This window comes from Trichoplusia ni, chromosome 8 (genome assembly GCF_003590095.1).
Source record: "Trichoplusia ni isolate ovarian cell line Hi5 chromosome 8, tn1, whole genome shotgun sequence".
In the NCBI taxonomy this organism is placed as follows: domain Eukaryota; kingdom Metazoa; phylum Arthropoda; class Insecta; order Lepidoptera; family Noctuidae; genus Trichoplusia; species Trichoplusia ni.
In genome coordinates, this window is record NC_039485.1 from 13,542,578 (window position 1) to 13,566,317 (window position 23,740).

General features: G+C 34.5%; 2 protein-coding genes across 2 annotated transcripts; one reads left to right on the top strand and one right to left on the bottom strand.

The window, feature by feature from the left end:
• LOC113496658 (lachesin-like) lies at positions 1 to 22,494 on the top strand. The gene is made up of 10 exons (XM_026875943.1): positions 1 to 431; positions 800 to 1,269; positions 6,223 to 6,350; positions 6,630 to 6,736; positions 7,111 to 7,296; positions 10,085 to 10,277; positions 10,360 to 10,488; positions 11,209 to 11,328; positions 20,151 to 20,321; positions 20,857 to 22,494. Exons 3-10 carry the CDS (start codon positions 6,281 to 6,283, stop codon positions 21,222 to 21,224), a joined length of 1,344 nt encoding a protein of 447 aa, XP_026731744.1. The 5' UTR covers positions 1 to 431; positions 800 to 1,269; positions 6,223 to 6,280; the 3' UTR covers positions 21,225 to 22,494.
• LOC113496655 (sodium-dependent serotonin transporter-like) lies at positions 7,290 to 9,509 on the bottom strand. The gene has a single exon (XM_026875940.1). The coding sequence runs from the start codon at positions 9,467 to 9,469 to the stop codon at positions 7,589 to 7,591; it is 1,881 nt and encodes a 626-aa protein (XP_026731741.1). The 5' UTR covers positions 9,470 to 9,509; the 3' UTR covers positions 7,290 to 7,588.
• Positions 22,495 to 23,740: the final 1,246 nt, after the last annotated feature.

Here is a 23,740-nt window from a genome sequence, read left to right on the forward strand (position 1 = left end):
AGTTCTTTTTTTCTTTTCAAAGATATTAATATAAAATACTACCTTAACATCCCCTTAAGAATTTGTTCCGAGCAAAATACGAATAAGCGTGCCTGGCTTTCTTTTAGGCATGCTTTATTTAAATCCAGCTTCACTAATGAGCTTTTGTCTTGACACAATGGAAGTCGTTTGGAGAAGCGTCACACATAGCTCAAGATGGTTCCCGAGCCAGATGACGGCCCTTTCTAACGCCTCAATTAATAACTTGGAAATTAGCAGAAAGTGGCTAATTATTCTATCCCGATTTCATTAAGTGGCTTTGCAAGTTCAACTGGTGTGGGTCAGTCAAATTGGATTTCGATTCCTCATTATTATGCAGTTACAGTGGGATTTTAAATTGGCTGTATTAATCTTCTGAGAAAAGTGTGTCTGACTTTCTTCTCTCTATCTTAGTAAGGAACGATTTTTTAATCCTGTTTATATAAAGTAGGTAGATTTGTTCCAGTTTCATAGTCTTATAAATCTAATGACACAAATAATTTATTAGACACTCTGATCAATTTAAAGACATTTTTTTAGAATTATAAAATCTGTCTTTAATTTTTAATTGCCCTAGTTACACCTTGCAAGATTCAATACAGTAAACAATTATGTAAAAAAATTAACCCTTCGAAAAAATTAATCAAAATTAAATTTTAACCATGCGATTATTTAAAAGTGCTATTACCTTAAGTACCAGTCTAGATTTTGTTAGATAAGTATTGTATTTTCGGCAATGAAAATATTACCAAACTTCACAACAGTCCTTATTCATTTACAGACAAGTCCTTTGACAATAATTTACTGCGCAAGTTTCAATGACACTCAAGCCGGAAACCAAAGAGTAATTATTTAGGAGAAATACTTAAAGAATTATGAATAAACCTCTTGAGGAAAAGCGGCTGTTGGTTTGCGATATTAAGATAGGACATTATGAAAATAGCTTCAATTGTGTGAAGAGATTGCTGAATTTTTGTAGGATATCGGGTTCATATCTGGCTTGATACGGACATCTGCGTAAGAATAACGGCTGAGTGGAGGGCTGAATGAACAATCGGCTCAGTGTGTGGCGCGACTTCGCCTGTGACGTGCGCACCGCCGCGCTCGCTCCCCGGGGAACGCCGACTAACTTCACACGCGCTTGCAAAAGTTTTGGACAAACAACCCCCGATATGACGCACTATGTATATGCGCTCGAATAAAAGTTATTATATTTTTTAAACTTTTTATTGCTGATTATTTTAAAATAAGGTAAGTTATTATTTTATATAATTTCTTTTTTCTTTTGATTTTTAATGCGTGTCATTTTCATATTTTTTTAGTAACTATCTGTAAGACATTTACAACAGTCAAAGATTTCGTTATCGAGTACAAGTATTCTCTGAAGTCTTTTTGGTGTTATATATTTATAATAATTTGTAAAACCGAACTAAAAGTGACGAAACTAGATGGCGTTAATATCATTTTATGTGGCAGTAACCAAATAATACTGCTTATTAATAAACTCTTTTCAACAAATATAAAAATAAGAAGTTTACTGTGGTCTTTTATATTATCTCACGTTCTAATTGTAAATTATAGAAGTACTTAATTTACTAAAACATAAATGATAAGCAAATTGTACAGAGATTGCAGCAAAGAGGTTGATTAATCTTGTTAGCAATAGTAAGTCTGTTTATATTTCTTATTGTTCATTCTAAATACCACTACAAACATACATTTCCTGTAGTTTGCTTCCAACGTTTGGAGTATTGATGTTAATGAAAGAAATTCTTACCTTTACTCCTGTTAAATAGGTTTCTAATTAGTCCTGGTTGGTTTACTAAAAGGTAAACATTTTTTGAAAATCCTTCGGAGTGTGATTGAAATCGATATTCGACGACGCTGTTTTTTATTTTTGTCTGTTGGTACTTGGACGGTAAAGAGTTAACGTAATATTAATCCTTATATGGCGTAATAATCAAATACTTTTTAATGTTTTATAACGATTGATTTGTAATAAAGTATTAATAAGATTTTTTATGTCCCTTCTAAGAAACTCTTTAATTTGCCGTTGTCAGTCAGATTAAAAACTCTGGTGTGATCCGGTTTATTTTGGATCTTAAAGTAATTTTATCCGCCTAGACCCTCCGTAATGATTTTTTACGTCTTTAGGGGCCTATATAAGACGATACTTCAAACCACTCAGTAATTACTTTTTTTTACATCCTTAATCGATTTTAAATGAATAGACCGCATTAAAGATAAACTTTTCAGTATTAGGTCCTAAAATAATATTCTCCTCCTGCATCTAAAAGAAGGATTTGTGTCAAAAATTATTGACCACGGAATCATTTCCATTATTTAATAAACTAACAATAAAATCCAATTAATTAAACATTGGCTTTGCTATTTGCCAAACATTATCAGTAACTTAATTTTGTGGCTAATAATAATTATAATATGAATTTTGTCGGTTTAGGTTGTTAATTAGCTACGGTAATTAGAATGTTTTTAGGGATACGTATCCAAAGGCTAAATATGAAATAGATTCTAAACTCTCTGTCCGTCCGTTCGTCATCAGGCTGAATCTCATGAACCATGTAGAACTGTATTTTTTTAAGATGATATGCGTCTTTTGCTGCTATAACAAAACATAATTATAATAAAGAGGAGACAATGGTTAAACAGTCACTTTAATAAGTCACATAATTTCTTTAGCCTAATTGTTCAGAACCCCCGTATTCCGAGTCTGACTCGCACTTGACCGTATTAATTTTTCATTTCATTAAAATAAAACGCAATCTTCAACAAGCAGCAATTAACACACATTATCTTATCATTCAAAAAAGAATTTCTTCCCCTAAATTGACATCACCCTTTAGACTTCTAGTAGAGACTTCTCAGAGTACATTTATGTAGCTTAGAATGCCTGTACCGGCAACACTCAACTTACGCGTACATTGTAAATCTACTTAGTATAAATGTTTAGGGTATAAAGTGAAGTTTGCCGGCCGGTATGAAATTTCCGACAGTGTTCGTAAACTTTGTTCCCGTTGCCATGTTGGATGGGCGGGGCTTGTGGCACGTCGGCCTAGGCAGTGCACTGAGGAGCCTGGAGTCTAAGAGTTCAGATTAGGAGCTACATGCTTTGTTCTAGCTGTTTAGTTCATTGTTTTGGGTCCTGGGTTTGTAAAACTTCTATATGGATTACTTTAGGGGTGTTTTTTGAGTTGGAAAGTCATGAAATCACTTAATGTTTATATTTAGCGTCACGTATTTTGTCCGCGAACTCCTAAACTACGAAACCGATTTTAATCAAAATGGCACGCTGTGTGTTGTTTGATTCAACTTAAAATATACGATAGCTTGATATACTTAATTATAAATTTGTTGCCTATGGTGTTATAGCGCTTAGTTTATTTGTAGCTTACATTACAATTTCATCCTAATAAATAGATTAGAAGAACATAGTCTTGATTCTACTACCGCAAAGCAAAAGCATTTCCAATCCTTAATCTTAACATAATTAATCTTTTAATCCGACACTTTTATCCAATTGTTTATCACGTCCTTCTTTTAAGTAAAAAATGTTTTTTTTTTTTTATAAATCGCAACGCTATTGGATCTGACTTGTCTAGTTGTCCGGCACAGGTGGGTTCCCGAGACGTTCATATTTCACACTCCATTCAGAAACAATTATAACAACTTTAAAAGAGTCAGGTTTAAGAATAACTAATACTTGATAATTAAGAATTGGATATTGAATAAAGAGTATGGCAAAAAATTGTGAAGCCAAGTTTTAAATTTACGAAATATTTAGATCCAAATTTCTGTTAAAACGAAATGTTTCTCCTGTCAGGGTATTTTTTACATGACATGTGTTATTTATTTTTTTATTCCAAGTTTTACCACAACTACAAATTGTGTTACATAGCCCATTTATAGAGATAGACTATTGGCTATATTACATCACGCCACCATATATTATAATACCGAGGAAAACAGTTGAATAATAAATAATAAAGTAAACTAATATACGAGAAAAGATATTAAATTTAAGGTAATTACTATCTGATGTCCCATATTGATACGAGAAATCGAATTACATCTAATACGTTATTATTTGTGCTCATAAATAAGTATGTAATGCTCTGTAAACAATATTTGTGTCGTTCAAATAAAGCGTTATGTATATAATGTATGTTTGTTGTATATACATGTTGCGACGTTGCCAATAACGACTGAGACCGGGATTATTCTTCGACAGGCATGTTACTGACCCGCCTGTCACACCCCCTATTACCTTGCTTATTTAGATATTTCGTGTTTCATTACATTTTCTGATTAAAATCGATGCCAATATCTAACACGAGAATACGTTCGGCGCGTCGATTAAGTCGGTTTGTAAATTAATTGTTTGTCATTTTCAATTGTGCCTCTGTATTTATGTTTTAGATCATTTTGTTACAAATTGAATTCGGTCACGGAATCACTTTTGTTTGGAAGCATTTGTTTTTAGGTATTTGGTAATAGAGCTTAGTATTTTTTTGTTAGTAAGTAATTAAGCAAAGACACTCAACCCGACGTAGAAGAGGGGTGCTGACAGCCATGTGTGAGTCTTTGGTACCATAACACTTAAACGGGTGTACCAATTACGCGAGTTTTTTATGGTGTTTAGGGATTTAACAACGGCATTCCCGCGCAAACTTATCGGGATCGCCCGACTAGTTTTTGACACAACTGATGTCCCCAATCATGAACTGAGGCAGCGAGTTACGGTTAAGGCCTCCGGTTAAATAAATAACAGTTGTTAAATAAAAAAGTAGGACGCCCTTGCACAATATTTTTTACGATAACCTTTGTAAAATCTAGGATTTCCTTTTTTTCAAGCCTATCATTAGCAATTTCTTCATTTCATTTTATTTAGACTTTGTTTACCATACAAAAAACAAAACATTATTGAAGAACCCCAAAAATGTACACATTATGATATCTAGAGTTTACGACGCGACAAAAAAGTTCTCAGCTTTGAAAACGACATCACACAGCACTCGACCGAAAAAATCTCGAACCATATATTTTTATCTGAACACACTGAAATAACACCGTTCATATCAATACCGACGGACGTGTAAGCAAACTGATATTTTTTTCACAAACATTATATCTTCGCGGAAAAGTAGTTACCGGTGTACGATGGCATCCGCGCTCATTTCACACGCTCAATACCGTTGTTATGCTCACACGAACGCACCGATATACACAAATAGTCGTAACGCCGTCATTATTGTATAAAGGGGTCGAAATCTTCTAAACCCTGTGATGTCAACCCATCATAATTATTACTGGGAATAGAGTGACAATGTGCCATAATGTTTATATTACCTCTCGTGATTTTATGTTGATGCGATGTATCGTAACCATCTTTAGCGTTTATGTCGATGCGACTTTTTAGTCGGCGTATACCCACTGTGGTAATGGTATCGTTAAGATATTAATAGAAGCTATAAAGAGATGGCTCCGATGTTTATATTATAAATCAATAGGGGTATTCTAGTATAGTATGCGAGGAAGATTATTTGTTGGGTCGATGAAGTAATATAAATTGATTCTTAGTGGTAGGTAAATGGCTTTAAAAAATATTGTTGTGTAAAAAGGTTTCCCTACATATTTTTCAAGTTTGCCAGGTACAAAAGTCGACTCCAGATAGTTTAAAAAATATATTTGTAAGCGATATTATTTATCCTATTTGCAGAATAAACTATATCTTTAATTTCCTAATTACAAAATACTTAGAAATTACAAGCGTAAAAGAAAAATCTACAATCCTACACGTTTTTAAGTAATTGAATACCAAAAAATCCTAGCACTAAGTTGAAAATTCTCCAGACATCAGACATTTCTCCACCCCGATAAATCTGCTACCTTTCTCCTGTCAAATGTGCCAATTGACATTTACTTGCAAGGTGCCTGACTTTTTGATGCAGCTCATACTTTGATGTTCGTGGAAGTTTATAATATCGAGTGCATTCAAGACTTGTATTTAGTTTTTGATTGTTTGTTTTCCTTTGTTTATACTGGCATGAAACATGTCGAAAACAAATTTTGACGTACATGTACTTAGGCAGGTGGTATTTTAAGGAAGACACTACATGCATTGAATTCAGAACTAATAGATATTCCTTATTTGTGATTGTGTATGCAAAATTTTGTTTGTTTCAGTATCCATGGCTAATATAGGCCTCGCTTGAAGGCGGCGTCGGTAGGAGTGATTGGAAATATGCAGCAGCCTTGGTGGTCCATATACTTACTGGCCATTTTCATGCTGGGACTCGACTCAAAACTTGTAGGTAAGTGTGAACGGGCCTTATGGCAGGTATATTAGGTGATTACGATATTTCTTACGAATACTTGGCAGATTATAATTGAAATAAACTTCATAATAATAGCAATAATTTTTATTATAATATACTTAACTCATAAAATATCAAGTTTTTCTCTTGTTGAAAATAAAATTAATAAAAATGCCACATTTTTTGCGAAACAAACAGGAGTAAACAATGCTGCAATATTTTAAAACGTGAACAGAAATATTAGCGAGTAACAGAAGTAATGAGAACAATTTTCAGGTCAAGCATTTCAACCTGAATTCGCTGAGCCATTAATGAATTTAACTATACCAATCGGGCGTGATGCTACATTCAGATGTCTAGTGCAAAACTTAGGAGGATACAGAGTAAGTCAACCATAATATATATCTATGAAAAACTAATAATAAAATAATAGTCATACTCATAATGTCAAATGTATTGTTGCGTTCTGGCACGGTGCGAAAGAATTTAAAAATCTTTTAAAAAATAAAATACGTGAAGAATTTCTCAATTTGTTTTTATAAATATGAGAGAGTTTATGAGAAATATTGAGAACATTAGCCATAGGTTTTGAAGGAAATTGTATAAAAAGTTGTATTTTTTTCCGAACACAATAATTAAGAATTTACAGAAAATAGTTACGTCACAATAAAATTGGTTGCACGCACAATGCTAGAACGCAAATTGAACAAGAAAAATGAAGTAAATATATTTTTTTAACTAAGTCAATAATTCGCAGGTTGGATGGGTGAAAGCTGACACCAAAGCTATCCAAGCAATACACGTTCACGTAATAACAAATAATCATCGCGTCGGAGTATCGCATAACGGACAGACCGTCTGGAATCTACACATTAGAAACGTTCAGGAAGAGGACCGGGGCCAATACATGTGTCAAATCAATACAGACCCAATGAAAAGCCAGGTTAGTCAAGCAAAACTGAAATCTGTCAAATTAATTAATTTCGTGCAATGTGTGACGGATAATGAGCAGATTTGTTTAAATGAGCTTATGAGGTATCTTGCCGAAGCTCGATTCTGATGTAAAACCTTAAAATATATATCATATACTACCCAAAGAGAATGGCAAATGTTACATAAAAGAAAACAGTTAGTCTAAATGGTAGAATCTAGAATCGTCAAACTGCAAATGATATCGGTTACCCTATTCTGTATGCCACTTCATAACGAAGGCCCATTGAACTGTATTAAGTCATTTATAGACTACCGTTATAAGACCTATCATCAGCGTCCTCATTTGCAAACGTCTTTAGGTTCTTTTTACAACCTGTCTTTTGTTTTTGGTAATAGCCCCGGATACGGATTTGACGATATAGAAATTCTCTGGTCATTATCTCGGGAACAAACATTTTCCTACTCCTAAACAAAATCTTGTCCTTCGGACCAAACGTTTCTTTCGCTCTAAATAGTTCACGGCATTCGTGATTATGATAATATTTTGCTATTTGTAACATAAAACCGACCATCAGAATAAAAGAATAAATTCCCAATAAAATATACAACACCAGCAAATCACAAGTCATATCTATTGATTCGATGTAATATGAATCCTGAAACTCATAAGTTTCCATTACCTCCCATCTAGCGTACAAAATAACACAAATAAAGATAGGATTCAACAACCACGCAACTTTCAAGAAGTGATTGGTCTTGATACCGATCATAAATATAATATCAACATTGTGGTTCTGAATGCCATAAAACCAATACAGCGAGACCGAAAAAAATAAACTATTAATAGCTTGAATAATTTCTGTTGCATCTGTCAAAATGCCAGTTAAGTCTGAACATAAAAAGGGCAAAGTCAATATACCTATGACTATTAGCATTATCAAACAGGATAACTTTGTATACAACCTTGCTATTTCCATGGAGAGCAAACATTCTTTTAGAAACAAATACAGAATCCAGAAATTAATGTATAGACTAAAGAAACATACGGAAAACCAAAAAAATCCCCACATTGGCAATGCATCAAAGTAGCTCATAATCTCAGACATAGAAGCAAACATAGGAAAAAATAAACTTGAGCCGATTTCTATGACATTTTCTTCTTCTCCATGATAGTAGGACATTGTTTTAATGCCACTAAATGCAATAAGTGCAAACATAAAAGAGACGAATAACGCGAACAGAGGCATACTAATGGAAGTCATAGTTGCAGGACTTCGAAATGACACGTCCCGAGTTAAGAAAATTAATATGCCGTACCCCGTCCCTACGGAGAGGAATCCCCTAGTGACAGTGCTGTAGCAATTAAGGAATGTATAATTGGTCCAATTTATAGTAATTTTTGTTGCATACCAAGTACCGCTGGTTGACAATGCTACACAAAATAAAACCAGTATCACAAAACAAATATAAAATGCTGTAAGCCTAACCAAAATTTGAATAAATTTTTCTTTCTTAATTGATAAAATATACACTGTTAAACAAATTGCTGTTGCTGCCACTATTGTTTTCCAAGGAAGTAAGCATTCGAATCCGATATCCACAGTACAGTTACCGCCTATTTCTCGTTCAAAGAAACAGTTGCTTGCAGTCTTCATTCCACAATCGTCTTCAAACAAAATTTGGGCTTCCAAGCAGTGTTGAAAAATTGAAACGTTTACGCGTTTTACCATGCATTTTGTATCACCATAATCGTCACAGCTAAGCCAAGGAGGAACATCAAGCGCTGAGTAAAATGTGTAAATCAAATACCAAGAGGTTAACACCAGCAAGTATATCGTTTTTAGCAGAATCAAAAATAATGTACCATAACCAACATTCTTAAACAGCGGAAAGAAATCCCACATCGAGAATATATTGCAATTCGTGTACTGAGCCAAACATATCTCGGAATACGCGAGTGGCATCCCAACTAGGATTACAGCTACAGTTTGTAGGGCTGCATGCGCGTAAAATCCATTGTGTGAAATTTCCGCCGGAGAGAACATGACCGTGATGTCGTTCATCATCCATGCCCAAATGATAAGTCTATAGTTACCGTAACTGTTCCATCGGCATTTCAATTCAGGACAATAAGACCCATCGATTTCAACTTTTGCTTCATGTTTCATTTTTCCACGCAACATCAATTTAGAAGTGTCAATACAATTTTATTAATTATCAACAATGAATCGTGACCAAATAGATTAGTCCATTTCTAATTTTATCATGCCACAGATAAAAGTAGATTTGGAAAAGGAATCAATTGACGTAGGTTATAAAAGAAAATTAAATTGCAGTTAAATAAATATTGGACAGATAAAGTGAATTAAGCCACGCAGACGGGTGAGCGGGTGGGCGACGCAGCGGGTAATGATTCGTGCATGGTGCACCTAAATTATTGCGCTGCGCTGTAATTTATACCCGGACCTGATAACGACATAAATCGCCAGCGGCGACAGCGCTCGAGGTTTCGGCTCCGACGTTGACGCGGCATGACGCCACTTGACGCTGTGTACTTTCGATAATTGTTTCACATTGTTTGGTTCAAAATACTTGACCGTTTCAATTAATTAACTTGGTAGCGACATTTTAAACGTATTTATTACGAAGTTCATTGCAAACAAGTTGAGCACTTGTGTGAGTATGAAATTTCAATTGAAGGTACTAATAGCAAAATTAATTTTACCATCGTATAAAAAGAGAGTTTAATAATGCATACTACTAGATTCTTAACTAGAATTTAAACTTTTTGTTACCAGATGGGTTATCTAGACGTGGTGATTCCACCAGATTTTATAGCAGAAGAAACTTCTGGAGATATAATGGTACCTGAAGGAGGTACAGCAAAGGTTTCTTGTCGGGCAAGAGGCATGCCTGAACCTCGGGTCCTGTGGAGAAGAGAAGATGGAGCTGATATCGTCATAAGAGATCCAAATGGCGCTAAAACTAAGGGTAAATATTCATATTTGTCTTGAATGCAACTTTTGACAAGTTTAAAAAGTGCCATTATTTATAAAGACCATTTTCTGTGCAGTCGCGATATACGAGAAAGAAGTATTGACACTAACGAAAATATCACGTTCGGATATGGGTGCATATCTGTGTATCGCTAGCAACGGCGTACCGCCCTCAGTAAGCAAGAGGATCACTATCAAAGTACATTGTAAGTATGCTACATCTTTGTGGAAAACATATCGTCTGCACTTTGTTCTAACCAGAAAATATTATAGACATTTCAATATCGGTTTCTGACGGTCTCTAATGGTATTAAAAAACGACGGTATTGTAACAAGGTATAAGTATTTGATATTGAAATTATATTTAGTTGCTATTTTTTCTACGATTATTTTACATATTCGTTCAAGTTTCGATCTCCGTCCTTGGATTAACAAAAATATGCCAACTTCAAGTAGAAAGTTCGTAAATAAAAACGATATTAGTTACTTCGATTTATTTGTTGCGTAAACAAAAATAACAAGACTTGAGTAGCAATTAAGTTCAGTAAGGGTCAAATATTTTTTTCGGGAGAAATGTTTTAGGATGGACCTCGTTCTAAGGACGAAATAGGTCCTCACCAAATTCGTAGTAATTGTTGTTTATCTCGGCAACTTTCAGAGGTTTCTTGTTATTAATGGTGTTATTTAATGTCAGCGAGTAGTAGCTTTTAATTATTTTCTGGCTGTAAGGGACTGTTTGCGTCTTCGCGTCAACTCGAGCGGACATTTCGCTTTTATGCAAGATTTAACTTTAATATTATTAGTCTACTTTTGTCAAAGTTGTGCTCTCGAATTTTCCTTTTGCATTTTATGTATTGTGCAATTTTATATTACAAGTTTTGTGACTTGGAGGAGAGATTCTAAGTTATTTAAAATTTTTGGGACAGTTCACCCGGTCATCCAAGTGCCGAATCAGTTGGTGGGGGCTCCACTAGGCACTGACGTCACGGTGGAGTGCTACGTCGAGTCTTCTCCCAAGTCCATCAACTACTGGGTCAGAGATTCAAGTAAGCGTTTTTAAATGTATTTTCATTACAATTAAAGTTTATTATTATAATATCAAGTTAATCGTCCTTTTAACCTATATTCAAAATATCTTACTTGGTATTATTTTTTGCCAAGTTTGCAAGATAGAAGCTCCAAAACCACAGCAATGAAAATTAACTTTGACTTTCACTGTTTCACCAGTTTTATTTAATTTTGGAAATGTTCTAACTACGTTATCTAACTGAAACTGTTACCGTATAATTCAAACAAATTAGACGGGATTTTGTTAACTTTGTTTTATAAATGTTTAATTTGAGTTGTAGGTATAACGGTATAATATTCAATAATAAAGTTTATTATGGATACTTTTTAATTAAATCCGTACCGCCGAACTACTATCGACTATTTTACAATTTAATTTTACTTTTTATTTTTTTCTGATAGTATCACACCTACTCATCACCTAGTTAGATTTTGATAAAAGATATTGAACAAATAAAACAAAAAAGCATCACATAATGTGTAAAAACACTATCGCAATTCCGCTCTACATCAAATGGTTTAATAACACAGATTGTGTTGTTACTAAGACGGTCTGTCGTGTCCGGCTGGGTTTAGTGCGCCCCGGGGACCACGTTTCCCGTTACTATAACAACGGCACGCGAGTGACCTCTAAAACACAGTGTTTAATCGTAACTGCAGAACTAGGTAATTTAGGACGACATCACTTAAGAAACGCTGCTAATTACGACTAAGATTTATTTTCATACAAACTTAGCTGAGTGTTTTGTTTTACTTGTTTTGTTCTTAACTAAATTAAGGATTTGAGATGGTTTTGTAGTATTTTTTGGCTTTTTATTTAAAGTGCTTTTTCACTTATTGTTAAACATGAGTAGGTTAATTGTAGAGCGTTGCGTATTCGCAGTGATTTAATAACGTTTATACCATTTTAATACTTGAAAGAAATATGTAATCAAGAAAACGGTATTTAATTGGTCTAAATAGAGTTTCCGTAATGAATTTAACTTTTCAGATAACACGATTTCGTAATTTTGTAACGTATTTAAAAAAGGTATAAATTAAATAAAAGCCACATTACATAAAACAAAAACGCATAAATGCAGTGACATTGATAAAAAACACAGTACGCCTAAAAAATTTAAAACCCTGAATGGCTGCGGTGAAATGAAGAAAGTCTGGTTGTAATTGGAATTTTTTGGCACGAGCAAAAACGCGGGGCGGGGTCACGCTTGCAAGTAATGAGATATTAAGTTTTAATTTACGAGTGCGTTGGGTTTAAGTCTTAAGAAAAGTGACCTATTGTGGTGAATAAGACAATGCTCATTAGTTCCGGCTGACTGGACGCCAACGTTTACGACTCCCTCGAACGTTGGACAATGCTTCCAGAATTTAACGCCAAAGGATGTACGATATTGCCGACTCCATTAAATTTTATGTAGTTCAGTGTTTAAAAAGTAAGTAGGTGGCCACAATTGTCTTTATCGACGCTCGTAAGGCTGACTCGTTGTACAAAGTCGTTCTTAAAAATTTTGGGTTATTTTTTTGCGGTTCTTTTCGTAATTCTTGAGTAAAAATATATTCCCGTATATAGTACGTATACATTTCTGTCTATTCAAATAATAACGCTATACTTGAGCAGTAACGAATTATCTCAAACGGGAATGTATGCACGCGATTAGCACTAGTCTGGTTATATAAGCATGAAGTCTGAAGGCAACACACCAAGTTAACTGGCAGAGCAAACATTCCAACAACTCCAGTCAAGCTTTTGATTCAGGAAGTTTCTGCTTAAGCGACCAAGCCGACCGACGACTTACTAGCGCAACTTCATTGCTACTGGTCTGGCCGACCAGTCTGTACCTACCTATGTACATGTACGTAGTTAGATATTAACAATAACGCTTAGATAATCCTTTATAACAAATTGCTATGGGCCTAGGTTCTGGATTAGGTTATGAGTAATTTTGATCAGGATCTTCATAAATAGGTTATTTATTATTGAAGGTTTCTGGTCTTAGTTAGAATGTTAACTGATTTTAGATAACTGTTTTTATTGAAGATTTCCTTTGGGATATTTTTTTTATGCGGTGCGGTGATTACGAAATGTTAAAAAAGTATTGGCGCAGTTTTAAACCGACTTTGAAAATGAGGAAGGTCTCAATTCCTCGTGTATTTTTTTTTATTATTATTTACAATTAACGGTAAAGAAAAACATCGTGAGAAAACCTGGATTATTAATGTTGTAATCTGAAATCGCCCAGCCGCAGTTTGCTAGCGTGGTGATCAGTGCTGAAAACTTCTCAATACTGGAAGAGGCCTGTGCCCAGTAGAGCTACTTACATACCTAGTATTCGTATTATTAACAAATGTTCTGTATATCTCCTGTCACAATGTCTTCCAAAAACATGTATAAGAATCTCTACTTTCATAAACCTCTAATGCGTGTCGATAAATAATCACAAATACATAAAAACGCAATCAAAACATAAACTGGAGCACTCGCTTTAAAAAACCGTGCACCCTGACGATAGGTCGAAGATGCTCCCTCAAATATGGGATATTTGACGAAACTCAAGTGATCATTACATACTCCGTGCGAAGGAGGTTATTCGAGCACGAAATGTTCGTTTATTCAACTGATGAATCCATATTTTATTCATATTGCCATGCATGAGGTGAGAGGCCGTCTCCCCAGGATTCCAACTGAAATTTCATATAAAATTCTTTACAGACACCGAGCATTCGCATAAATGTTTTTATGTACTACTGATATTAGAATTTGTTATTTGAAAGGTATTTTCGTGTTAGTTATGATAATGTGAGGCTTTTTTGCTTTACTTAGATATTCAGTAAACCAATGTTATATACATACAGTTTATTATTTGGTAGATTTACTCATAAAGAAATTATTACTAGTAAAACACGCATCAGACAGAATTAAAATACACATGTTAAAAGTTTCTTCAAAATTGTAATTATTTCAATAAAGCCAAAAACAAATTTAACCTTTCGAAATAATAAACAAAGTGACACGTAACATAAATATTATGTATTACGAAACATACCCACGCTCGTCGTCTGCTAATGTCACCATCTGGCCCTAAATCTGTTATACAACCAAATCGACATGATAATTCTAAGAACGTAAGGAAAACAATGGTATAAGAGTTGTACGGGATACGTGACGTCACTCGCAATCTGGTACCACCACCCCATCCCTGTAACACCATAAAATATCAATAAGAAATGGTGTTAAGGTGATTTAGCAGGAAGAAGAATTAACTGCCAATTTTTGGATTGATTTTGAAGCTTTATTAATTTTCATGAAAATAAAACAACAAAAGAAAAATGTGAAACGAATTTAGATTTACGCGGACGCATTCTATTTCTTTTGATTTTGATTATCGGCAAACATAGAAATAATAAATCACAATATATTTTTTACTTATCATCAAATTATTTTCATACATATTTATCAACAACTAGCTGTTGCCCGCGACTTCGCCCCCGTGGGCAGAAGATATAAGTTATGATTAATACCTGCCCTGTTTTTTTTTCACATTTTCCATTGTATCTTCGCTCCTATTAGTCGCAGCGTGATGGTTTATAGCCTAAAGCCTTCCTCGATGAATGGTCTATTCAACACAAAAATATTTTCTTCAATTTGAACCAGTAGTTCCTGAGATTAGCGCGTTCAAACAAACAAACTCTTCAGCTTTATATATTTGTATAGATTCATAATATATAGAGGCAGAAATAAAGGCAACATTTTCCAAATAAAAAGCTCAGGTTCAATAAATAACTTACGTACACACATTTTCCGAACGAAACAAAGATATCCACATTTCAATACATAATTTGAATTGCGTAATCGCTGACAAAATATCACATATCCTGCTCCAATAATCAGCTTCGACACGCTACCGACCGCTCGTAACACAGTCGTATAAACCAAATGTGTTCCAATAACATGGCTCGCAAGAAACATTACCACAATGGAATCATAATAAAGCACACATAATATCCACTGTGAAAAATCCATTAATACTTATCCGCGCGTAAAATAAACCAAAGTGACTTAGCTACGTAATAAAACAATAAATTCTTCGCCGCGTTCGTTTGATAGTGAGAGAGTGTTAAGTCTGAAATCGCGGTGTTGTAGTCAAGAGTAATGATGGAACGTCAGAAAAATAAATGTAATAATTTATCTTTATGTAGATTAGAGTAACTGTACCAATCTGTTAAAGGTTTATGACTGATTCATACGCGGAAGATGGTATTATGGAAGAAATCTTTTGATATTGATACTTTAAATCCTGTTTCAAATGAGTTTATAACGATAACATGTCATTTTCCCTCAATAAATATAATTTAGTTTAAAGAAGGTAAAACAAAGATTTTAGTTTTGCCTAAATTAATTTCAATGAATAATTCAATGTTATTATTAATAGCTCGCAATTTAATAAAATATTTATGTGTATAGACACACTTTGTCGCTCGAAAGTAAATCCAAACGTATATTGTTTAAAACAAATGAAAATCGTGATAGCGGCAAGTTGAACGTTCGATTCTAACCCTAAAACATTACGGCATCGTAAGCCGGAGTCGTGCAGATTGCCCACAAATATGACGTATCAAAATCAGTTTCTATTCAGAGTGTGGAGTAATGAGCTGGATGGAGGCGTCGGCGTCGGTGCTGTTACTTCTCGCCCGCCCCGCTCGTCGCCGGCGGCGGTTTCACAAAGTTCCCCATTCGGCACTTGTCGCGTGAAATTTACGGGTTAATTTTCAATGGGACTGGGTTTGAGCTTCTGGAAATTTTAAGTTCCACATTATGCTTGGCTCTCATCCGCACTGGGAATGTATGACGTAATAAAGGGAGAAGTTTCTTTTTTATGTTCAAAGATTTTTCTGTTTATGAAGTTTTGATAAATTAGCAACTCGGCACAATGATTTTTGTTAAATATTGCCCGTAAATTCTGGGAAGTGTAGACAGTGTTCAAACACAATATTTTAACATGATTTCTTATAACTTTGTAAGATGTATTTTTGAGAACAAAATTTTAACAATAATAGACCTAACGAGCTAAGTTGGTTACATTACAGTAAAAAGTCAAGAAAATATGTTACTTAACTTTTTTTTAGCAATGTTTACTCCTAAACAAAGTTTAATTGTATTTCAATAAGCAGACCCGCATTACCCAAAAGACGTCAAACACATAATCGCAAAGCAAAACGTTACACAGCATTATACTTGAGGTCACACTTAGGTCGTACACACAAGTGAACTCAACAACTTACAGAGAATGACTTGCGACAATACACTCGATATTTAACTTTGTCTCAAACCAGCCTAATTCAGACGCTTCAAAATTAATATCAGTTGTTGTTTCATAAAGGCACATTCATTCTATGAGGCTATACTAGCGTGCAGACTTACATAATTCTAAATTAGTCGAACAAATATAGGTACATAACGAGGATTTAACTATATTAATTAAGTAACACTAATATACCAACCTTGTATTTGAGTCACATACAAATGCTCGTGTAATAAATCATCTCGAGAAATTGTGATTAGCTTTTATACGTAACATAACATGTTTATGAATAAATGCCCTATTATGACGCCATTATCCTGGGCTTGGTTATTTGTCGAAACAAATGAGTGTTCCCGGTATATAATAAGGAGTGACATCCGTAATGTTCTCCATTCTGACAGAATAGGCTTCCATGGTGGGAATATCTTTTTTTTTGTTTAACATTAGCGGTATATCTTGTTATGGTTGACGTATACCTACTGTAGCTGTGTTAATAGAGAGACATATGATTAAAAAAAAAAAACTTGTTAATTTTAGAATTCGATTTTAAAATAATAATAACCTCTTTAAAGAGCTTTAAAATGTTGTAAAGAACTAAAAAAGTACACACATTTTATCTGAACTATAAATCTTAAAACAACATAATATTGTCCTTTCCCAATCGAGGAACATACAGTTGTTTATCCGCAAAGCGTATATCAACAATAAGTAGCTCCTATGTTACACATAATTTCATTATCAAGCATGGTTTGTGGTCGCCTTTAGTACGCGAGTGCTTTGTTCGCTCAGTCCATTACGTGGCTTCGTTTACAGCTCGCCGACGACCTCAGGGGAGACCAGTTACAGTCATAATAACTTCTGTCGAATGCTCGATACAGTTGCTCTTGCCATTCACACAACTCAATATTACACTGCTGTGTTAGTGGAGCGTCTACCTAATGCATATTATACTACTTTATAACAACGTTCACGTATTGCTGTGCATGAATTTGTTTTATAATGTGTCTAGGTACCTTTCGTTAATGTATGATAAGCTAGTTTTGTACATGACTCAGCTAAGTGACTGTCACAAAAGAAAACATTCAGCAGTGAGGTATTAACTCGAATCCGTAACAGAACTCAAGGATTTCTTCAGTAGATGCAAAAACAAACCACAACACCAGTGCTGCTTCGCTTCACTTAGACAAGTAAAACCTGACTTTCTCGTTACAAAGGATAATTGAAGTAGGTATTGTCGCAATAACTATGAATTCATATTTTACAAACAAATTGAATAGCTTTACGTAACCGACGAAATGCGAACACAAAATATATCGCTATTGTGTTCGGTTGAACAGAATAAATTAAAGTAAATATATATTAGGCGACCGCAATTTATGTAACATAGCGGGCTAATTAATAAAACGCATTAAGGTCACAAGTTGTTTTACGTCTGCGTTATGATCCATGGGGCATTGTCGGCCAGCGAGCATAACCCTTTGTTGTTGCGCGAACTTGCTCCCGATGACTGGCGCTTTCAGTCACCGCTTCTAAAACCAGCCCCGAGGGTAGCACTACAGGATCGTCATTTTCGTTTGTCATCAATCTATGTTAGGGTGTCTGACATGTAAGTGTTAATTAAGCAGGCCTCACTCGAGCGTAATTAAGAGTGTTACAGTGTTATTTTAGACATTAATTGAGATGAAATTTCTTGTTATAATGAAATGAGTAGACTTCGAGATTGTCGAGTAATTTCCTCCGAAGGCCATCTCCGCGCACGTCGTAAAGTCGAAGCACACTGGAGAGTAAACAAACCGAAGTTTCGATCGAAATGAAGATTAAGAAATGCGTTACTGGTGTTATCGTTTCCTTATAAAGTTCAAAGCGAGAGTCGGAGCTTAAATTTATGTCTTTCGAGAAATTGAGATGTCAAATATTGTGTAAACTGCCTTATTATTCCAGAGCTCATAAACGAGGTTATCGATTATGAGGTCATACTGGTAATGCCATTAGGAGGTCCTAAAATTAAGGTAAACACGGTTCCACGGCTCGTGTTGTTGCCGGCGAAATTCATAACGGTTCTTTTTACGATATTTAACCTTACGGCAATACACCTATAGAAATTTTACGCAAAACTATATCCGTGTCGTGTAAATATTTTGTGGCGGTGTAAACAGTGTGGGGATATTTTATTGGTTCTAATAAAACCGGTAGTTGAAAGGAGTGTTTAACACGGCGGGCGGTGCAGTGTTTCCAAAAGAAAGCTAGTCGCTTTATCATTTGCGGACAACAGGCGGCAGAGGCTTACCACGGCTCCGACTCGGCGAACGACATACTTACGTACCGCAGTAGGGATTGTTGGGCCACCATTCTAAAGGGGTCCACCAGGAAATGTCGGCGATTCGGAGCTCCTTGAAAAATATCGTTTCCCCTGCAACGGAATTTTGTGAGGGACAACTGGGACATTGTTTACCTTATCTACGTAAACACTTTAGTTTGCCGCAGCTGGATTCAATATAAATGTGCACGAGTTGACAGAATCCGTTCTCGCGATATAACAAGCGTTTTCTGTTTCAATTGTGTTTTAGAATAACGTCTAGGAGTCTAGTTTGAAACTATAACAGCAGACACGTTGACAGGTGACGTGAAATGTAATAGTGACACCATTACTACATTTTAATGACTAGCCCGTTGTTAGGTCTACATACATCTCTGATTGAATTATCGAAAAATTTGGAGTGAATTTGTAAGTTAATTTGTAAGTTCAACGTAAATGCAAGAAAAGATGACCTTTTCAAATATGATAATTATCAAAACTAGTTTGTGAAAAGAAACTACGTTAACTAAGGTTTTTAAGGTCAACAGTTCAACACGTTCAAAGATTTTATACTTGACGCTAAAAATATATACATTTAAAATGTATGATGATGTCTGTACATTGATAGAGTATTACAAAGGAGTTTCAGAATGAAGTAGTCTTTATTTATTTTTATTTTGACGAGATGGCGACATAAACTGTTGAATGAAAACAGATTCTTGTAATAAAACCTACTATCTCAGAGTCCTCAAACCGAAGTAGAAATAGTTCACAGTAAAGATGTTTCTTTCATTGAAGATACATAAAGTTATTTTGTATACAATTTTAAAGTTTTATGTTTAAGTACCATACCATACTTTCGTATTTATGTTTTTTTGATAATGATATAACGACTAGCCTGTGGGTTAGTGGTTCTGACTCGATAGCAGTCGAGTTCGTGGATTAGATTTCTATCCAGGACAAGTGTTTTGAGATAAATCAAACCTATTATTTCTTCTGTCTAAGTGTAAATTATCTACAATTTTTATGTATTTAAATTTATATACAACAAGCTTTGCTTAGTTTGACACTAGATGGCGTTGTATGAAAGCTGGCGAAAAAAAGCAGTTTACTCACACATATAATCGGACTCTTCCGAAAAATTTTTGACTCGAACGGAGTCCCAACGAGTGTAATAATAATAATTAAGTACCCTCTTCCCCAGATGAGATGGTGATATCTTCAAGTAAGTACGAGGTTCTGAACTCGGTGATCAGTTCGTTCGAGAGCCGCATGGCGTTGACGGTGCGTCGGCTGACAGCGGCCGACGTCGGCGGCTACCGATGTGTCGCTAAGAACTCGCTTGGAGAAGTCGATAGCGTGATCAGGTTATATGGTAAGTTGTGTTTGTGATGTTACTGGTCAAGTGGGAGGCATACGGAATATTATCGGTTATGTAAAAATAGACGGAAGAAAATCAAAATGGGACACTTATGTATGACCGTTCTGTTTAATGTTATCTTCCTTGAGTTCCGTTTTTAGCTCTTAGGTACGGAATCCTGAAAAGCAAGACCTTAAGCCTAGATGTTCGGGTACGGGTAGGATTTTGTGGGCCTCCTGTATATTTTGGAACAGTGATAAGGCACTAAGACACTAACTTTAATTCATGAATAAAGATAATCCTGCCATCTCCAATTTACAAAATTAGAATATTATTGCATATTCAATGTAAAGGGTGGAATAGTTTAAATCAAAATTAAAAAGCAATACGATTTTACCACAATTAATATTAAACTTAACTTTAATAACTTTTTTCAGTGTCTAATTTACATACAACCTATGTGTTTATGTTTAAAACATTGTTAAAGTATTCTATGTAGCTTTGTCTATTATTCCTTGTTTGAAATGACAACGACAATATTCGTCCACAGAGATCCCGGGTCCAACTATAAAGAACACAAGTCCAGCTAACAAAAGAGAAGACTACAAATATTCAACGCCCATAGAGGGGCCCGACAATCAATTCGGTTCAGCTGACAGCCCAGATGACGAAGACGAACGAGAGACCACATACACAACCGACAGACATCCAAACGCATACAAACACGAAAACGTTACTAAAAACAGAACAATCAATTATTCACCCACCCCGGAACAAAAGCTCAGCAATAAAGTTCGAAAAATTATTAACAAATTCGAAATAGAAGAGTTCGGCACCAACAGATGTTGTGTACAAACCGTGTTTGCAATAAACTGTATTCTTTCGTTAGGAATTATTGTAGCACTAGATTACACGTAGAGCAATTTCGTTTTAGCTGTTGCATATTCACATTGTTAACAATACTTCGGTATTCATTCCATTATTGTAAGTTAAATAATCGAATAAAAGATTTTAGCGCCTTTAAACATAATTAAATGGGAAGGGAAATTGATATTGATGAGAGAGTTCCGAACTTATGGATATTAATATTTCATTGACGCGCTACGGCACATTACGTTATTACTCGGTGTAATCGAATATTTATAAAAGCCGGTCCCTGTACCGCTGTGCATGTAATATGATAACAGATTGTGATGATAATGTAGTCGATCGAAGTTCAATTAATTTTATTTATAAAGTAGCTTGTACACACGCCTTGGTTCCGATAGTTTATTTTTCCGGACTTGAATAAACAGTACGACTGGCTGCAAGCTGACTTTTCAGCTTCAAATGATTTGTTAATATTAGTATTGTATTTAAAATAACTATTTATGTTTTCACATTACATAAATCTTATACTTAATCCGTTGGCTCAGCGACACAAAATGTGTCTTGGCCTCTGATACGAGAGAGTGCCACATCACTCGATCTTTGGCCACTTCTCGCTAGTCATCGGCGTGAAGTGCCCGAAGGCATAATGCATAAATTTAATCATAAACTATACGTACTTGTTAACGATAAAAAACATACAAGTATTACGTGTTTGAATAGTTCTCCATTTGTATCAGACAAGATCGAATATTAGTTTGTGACTCCAAGTTACTGGGTCTCACCGTAATCCGAAATTTTGACCCGCATATCTATTTTCCAACTGGTTGAGTATGACTGTATTCCTTCCTTGATGTCAAGTTGGTTGCTCTTGAATAATACCTATGCTGAACTTTGCATTGACCGTAATGTTTAAATGAGGACTTGTTACGTCAAGTATGCAATACAAAAGAAGGATGTGATAGGTATGATGAGTCTTAAAAGTAAACACCAACTTGTTAAAACTGAGTCACGAAAAAACAAGCCGCCGACATTTTTGTTTTGAAAATAAAGTAATCCTGTATGCTAATAAAAGGGTCTGTAACAAACCAGACAACGTGATTTTTATTGATGTAAATGCGGCTTTAAATGTGAATCCGTAACAGCCGTCTGAATGAATGTTCGTGACAATACACTTTCCTGAATATTTAAAATTATCACGCCTTACCATGTGTCGTGCGATTACAACCAGCCAGTTTCAACATTTGAATTTTTTCGTTTGCTCTTTTAATCTCTTGTTCTTTGTTTAAATTTTTGAATAATTTACACTGTTCCATTGCTCTATTTTTTATACATGTGTGAAAGTTTTCGCTTTTTAACTTTTTTTTTAGTTCGTTTGTATTGAGGTTTTATATACCTACAATACAATGTTGGAGTCTCTTTACAAATGAGTATAATATGAGTGTTATATTTGTATTGGCTTTAGCCAGCCGTCATGGTAATGGATTATGAAGAAAGTAAAGATTTTTCGTTCAATAATATTATTGTGACTATTTGATAAAGTTAATATACCACAACAAAAACAAAACGCATTATAGCATGACCATATTGTGTAATCAAAACATCTTTTTCACCTCAATATTAATGATTATTTCTCAAGTATAAAAAACGTTTTTATTTACATTTTATTAATTTATGACTACATGATTCATTGTCATCCATTTTCAGAACTGTAAGACAACCAGACGAATACTCAAAGTATTTCCCTATTTAAATTAAACTTACCTTAACCTAGAATTTGTTCCATATATTCACAATGCAGCTACATTTAATAACTGCGTGACAGATGGCACCAGATGTATCCGTTCTCAGTGAATACATAATTACTCTTAGTTAATTAAATATTTAATGCATTTTCGTGAACACGTATGTTAAGAGTATATCTGTGTGACGTAATAGTTGCGAAATTAACGGCAGTCTGGGTTTTAAAAAGTTTTTTGTATCGAAGAACGATTTGTTTTTTTTTTAATCGGAATTTAAATTTTTCTATTCGGCTAGGACATCGAACATAAGTATGAAAATAGAAAATGTAATATTTTTATGAAACTGTTGAAATTGATTAGAAAAGCAAATGTATGTATGTATTATAGACCGTATTTGTATTATAATGATGTTTAAACCAATCATAAGTCTATTATTATATAACAAAAAACCTTTAAAATAAGGACAACTTATAATTATAAAGTCCATTTGTCTATTAACCATTAATGTAATTAGTATTATTTGACCAAATTGTTGTTAAAAGTCATAGATAGATAATAATACTGTGTTATTGATCACTGATATTAAAAATATTGTGGCATTATGAATAATGTTCTTTACCCCGGTTTCTGAATGACATATTAAAAAAAATAAAAAAACGCATGCAATCTGGAAGCGTTGTGCGTCTAACAAAAATATGGATATAATAAAGAAGTTTACACAATTGTATGAGAAATTTCAAAGGTATTAGAAAATATTGGGTCAAATGGCAATTGGTTTCACATAGTTTTAAACAATATCTTTTGATGACGGTAAGCTCACGAGTG

What these genes read in the sequence shown, in the direction of transcription:
- LOC113496655 (XM_026875940.1), bottom strand. Translation starts at nt 9,469, where the DNA reads ATGTTGCGTGGAAAAATGAAACATGAAGCAAAAGTTGAAATCGATGGG.
- LOC113496658 (XM_026875943.1), top strand. Translation starts at nt 6,281, where the DNA reads ATGCAGCAGCCTTGGTGGTCCATATACTTACTGGCCATTTTCATGCTG. An exon ending in AAAACTTAGGAGGATACAGA is followed by an intron (nt 6,737 to 7,110) that starts GTAAGTCAACCA and finishes AATAATTCGCAG; the next exon opens with GTTGGATGGGTGAAAGCTGA. An exon ending in GATCACTATCAAAGTACATT is followed by an intron (nt 10,489 to 11,208) that starts GTAAGTATGCTA and finishes TTTTTGGGACAG; the next exon opens with TTCACCCGGTCATCCAAGTG.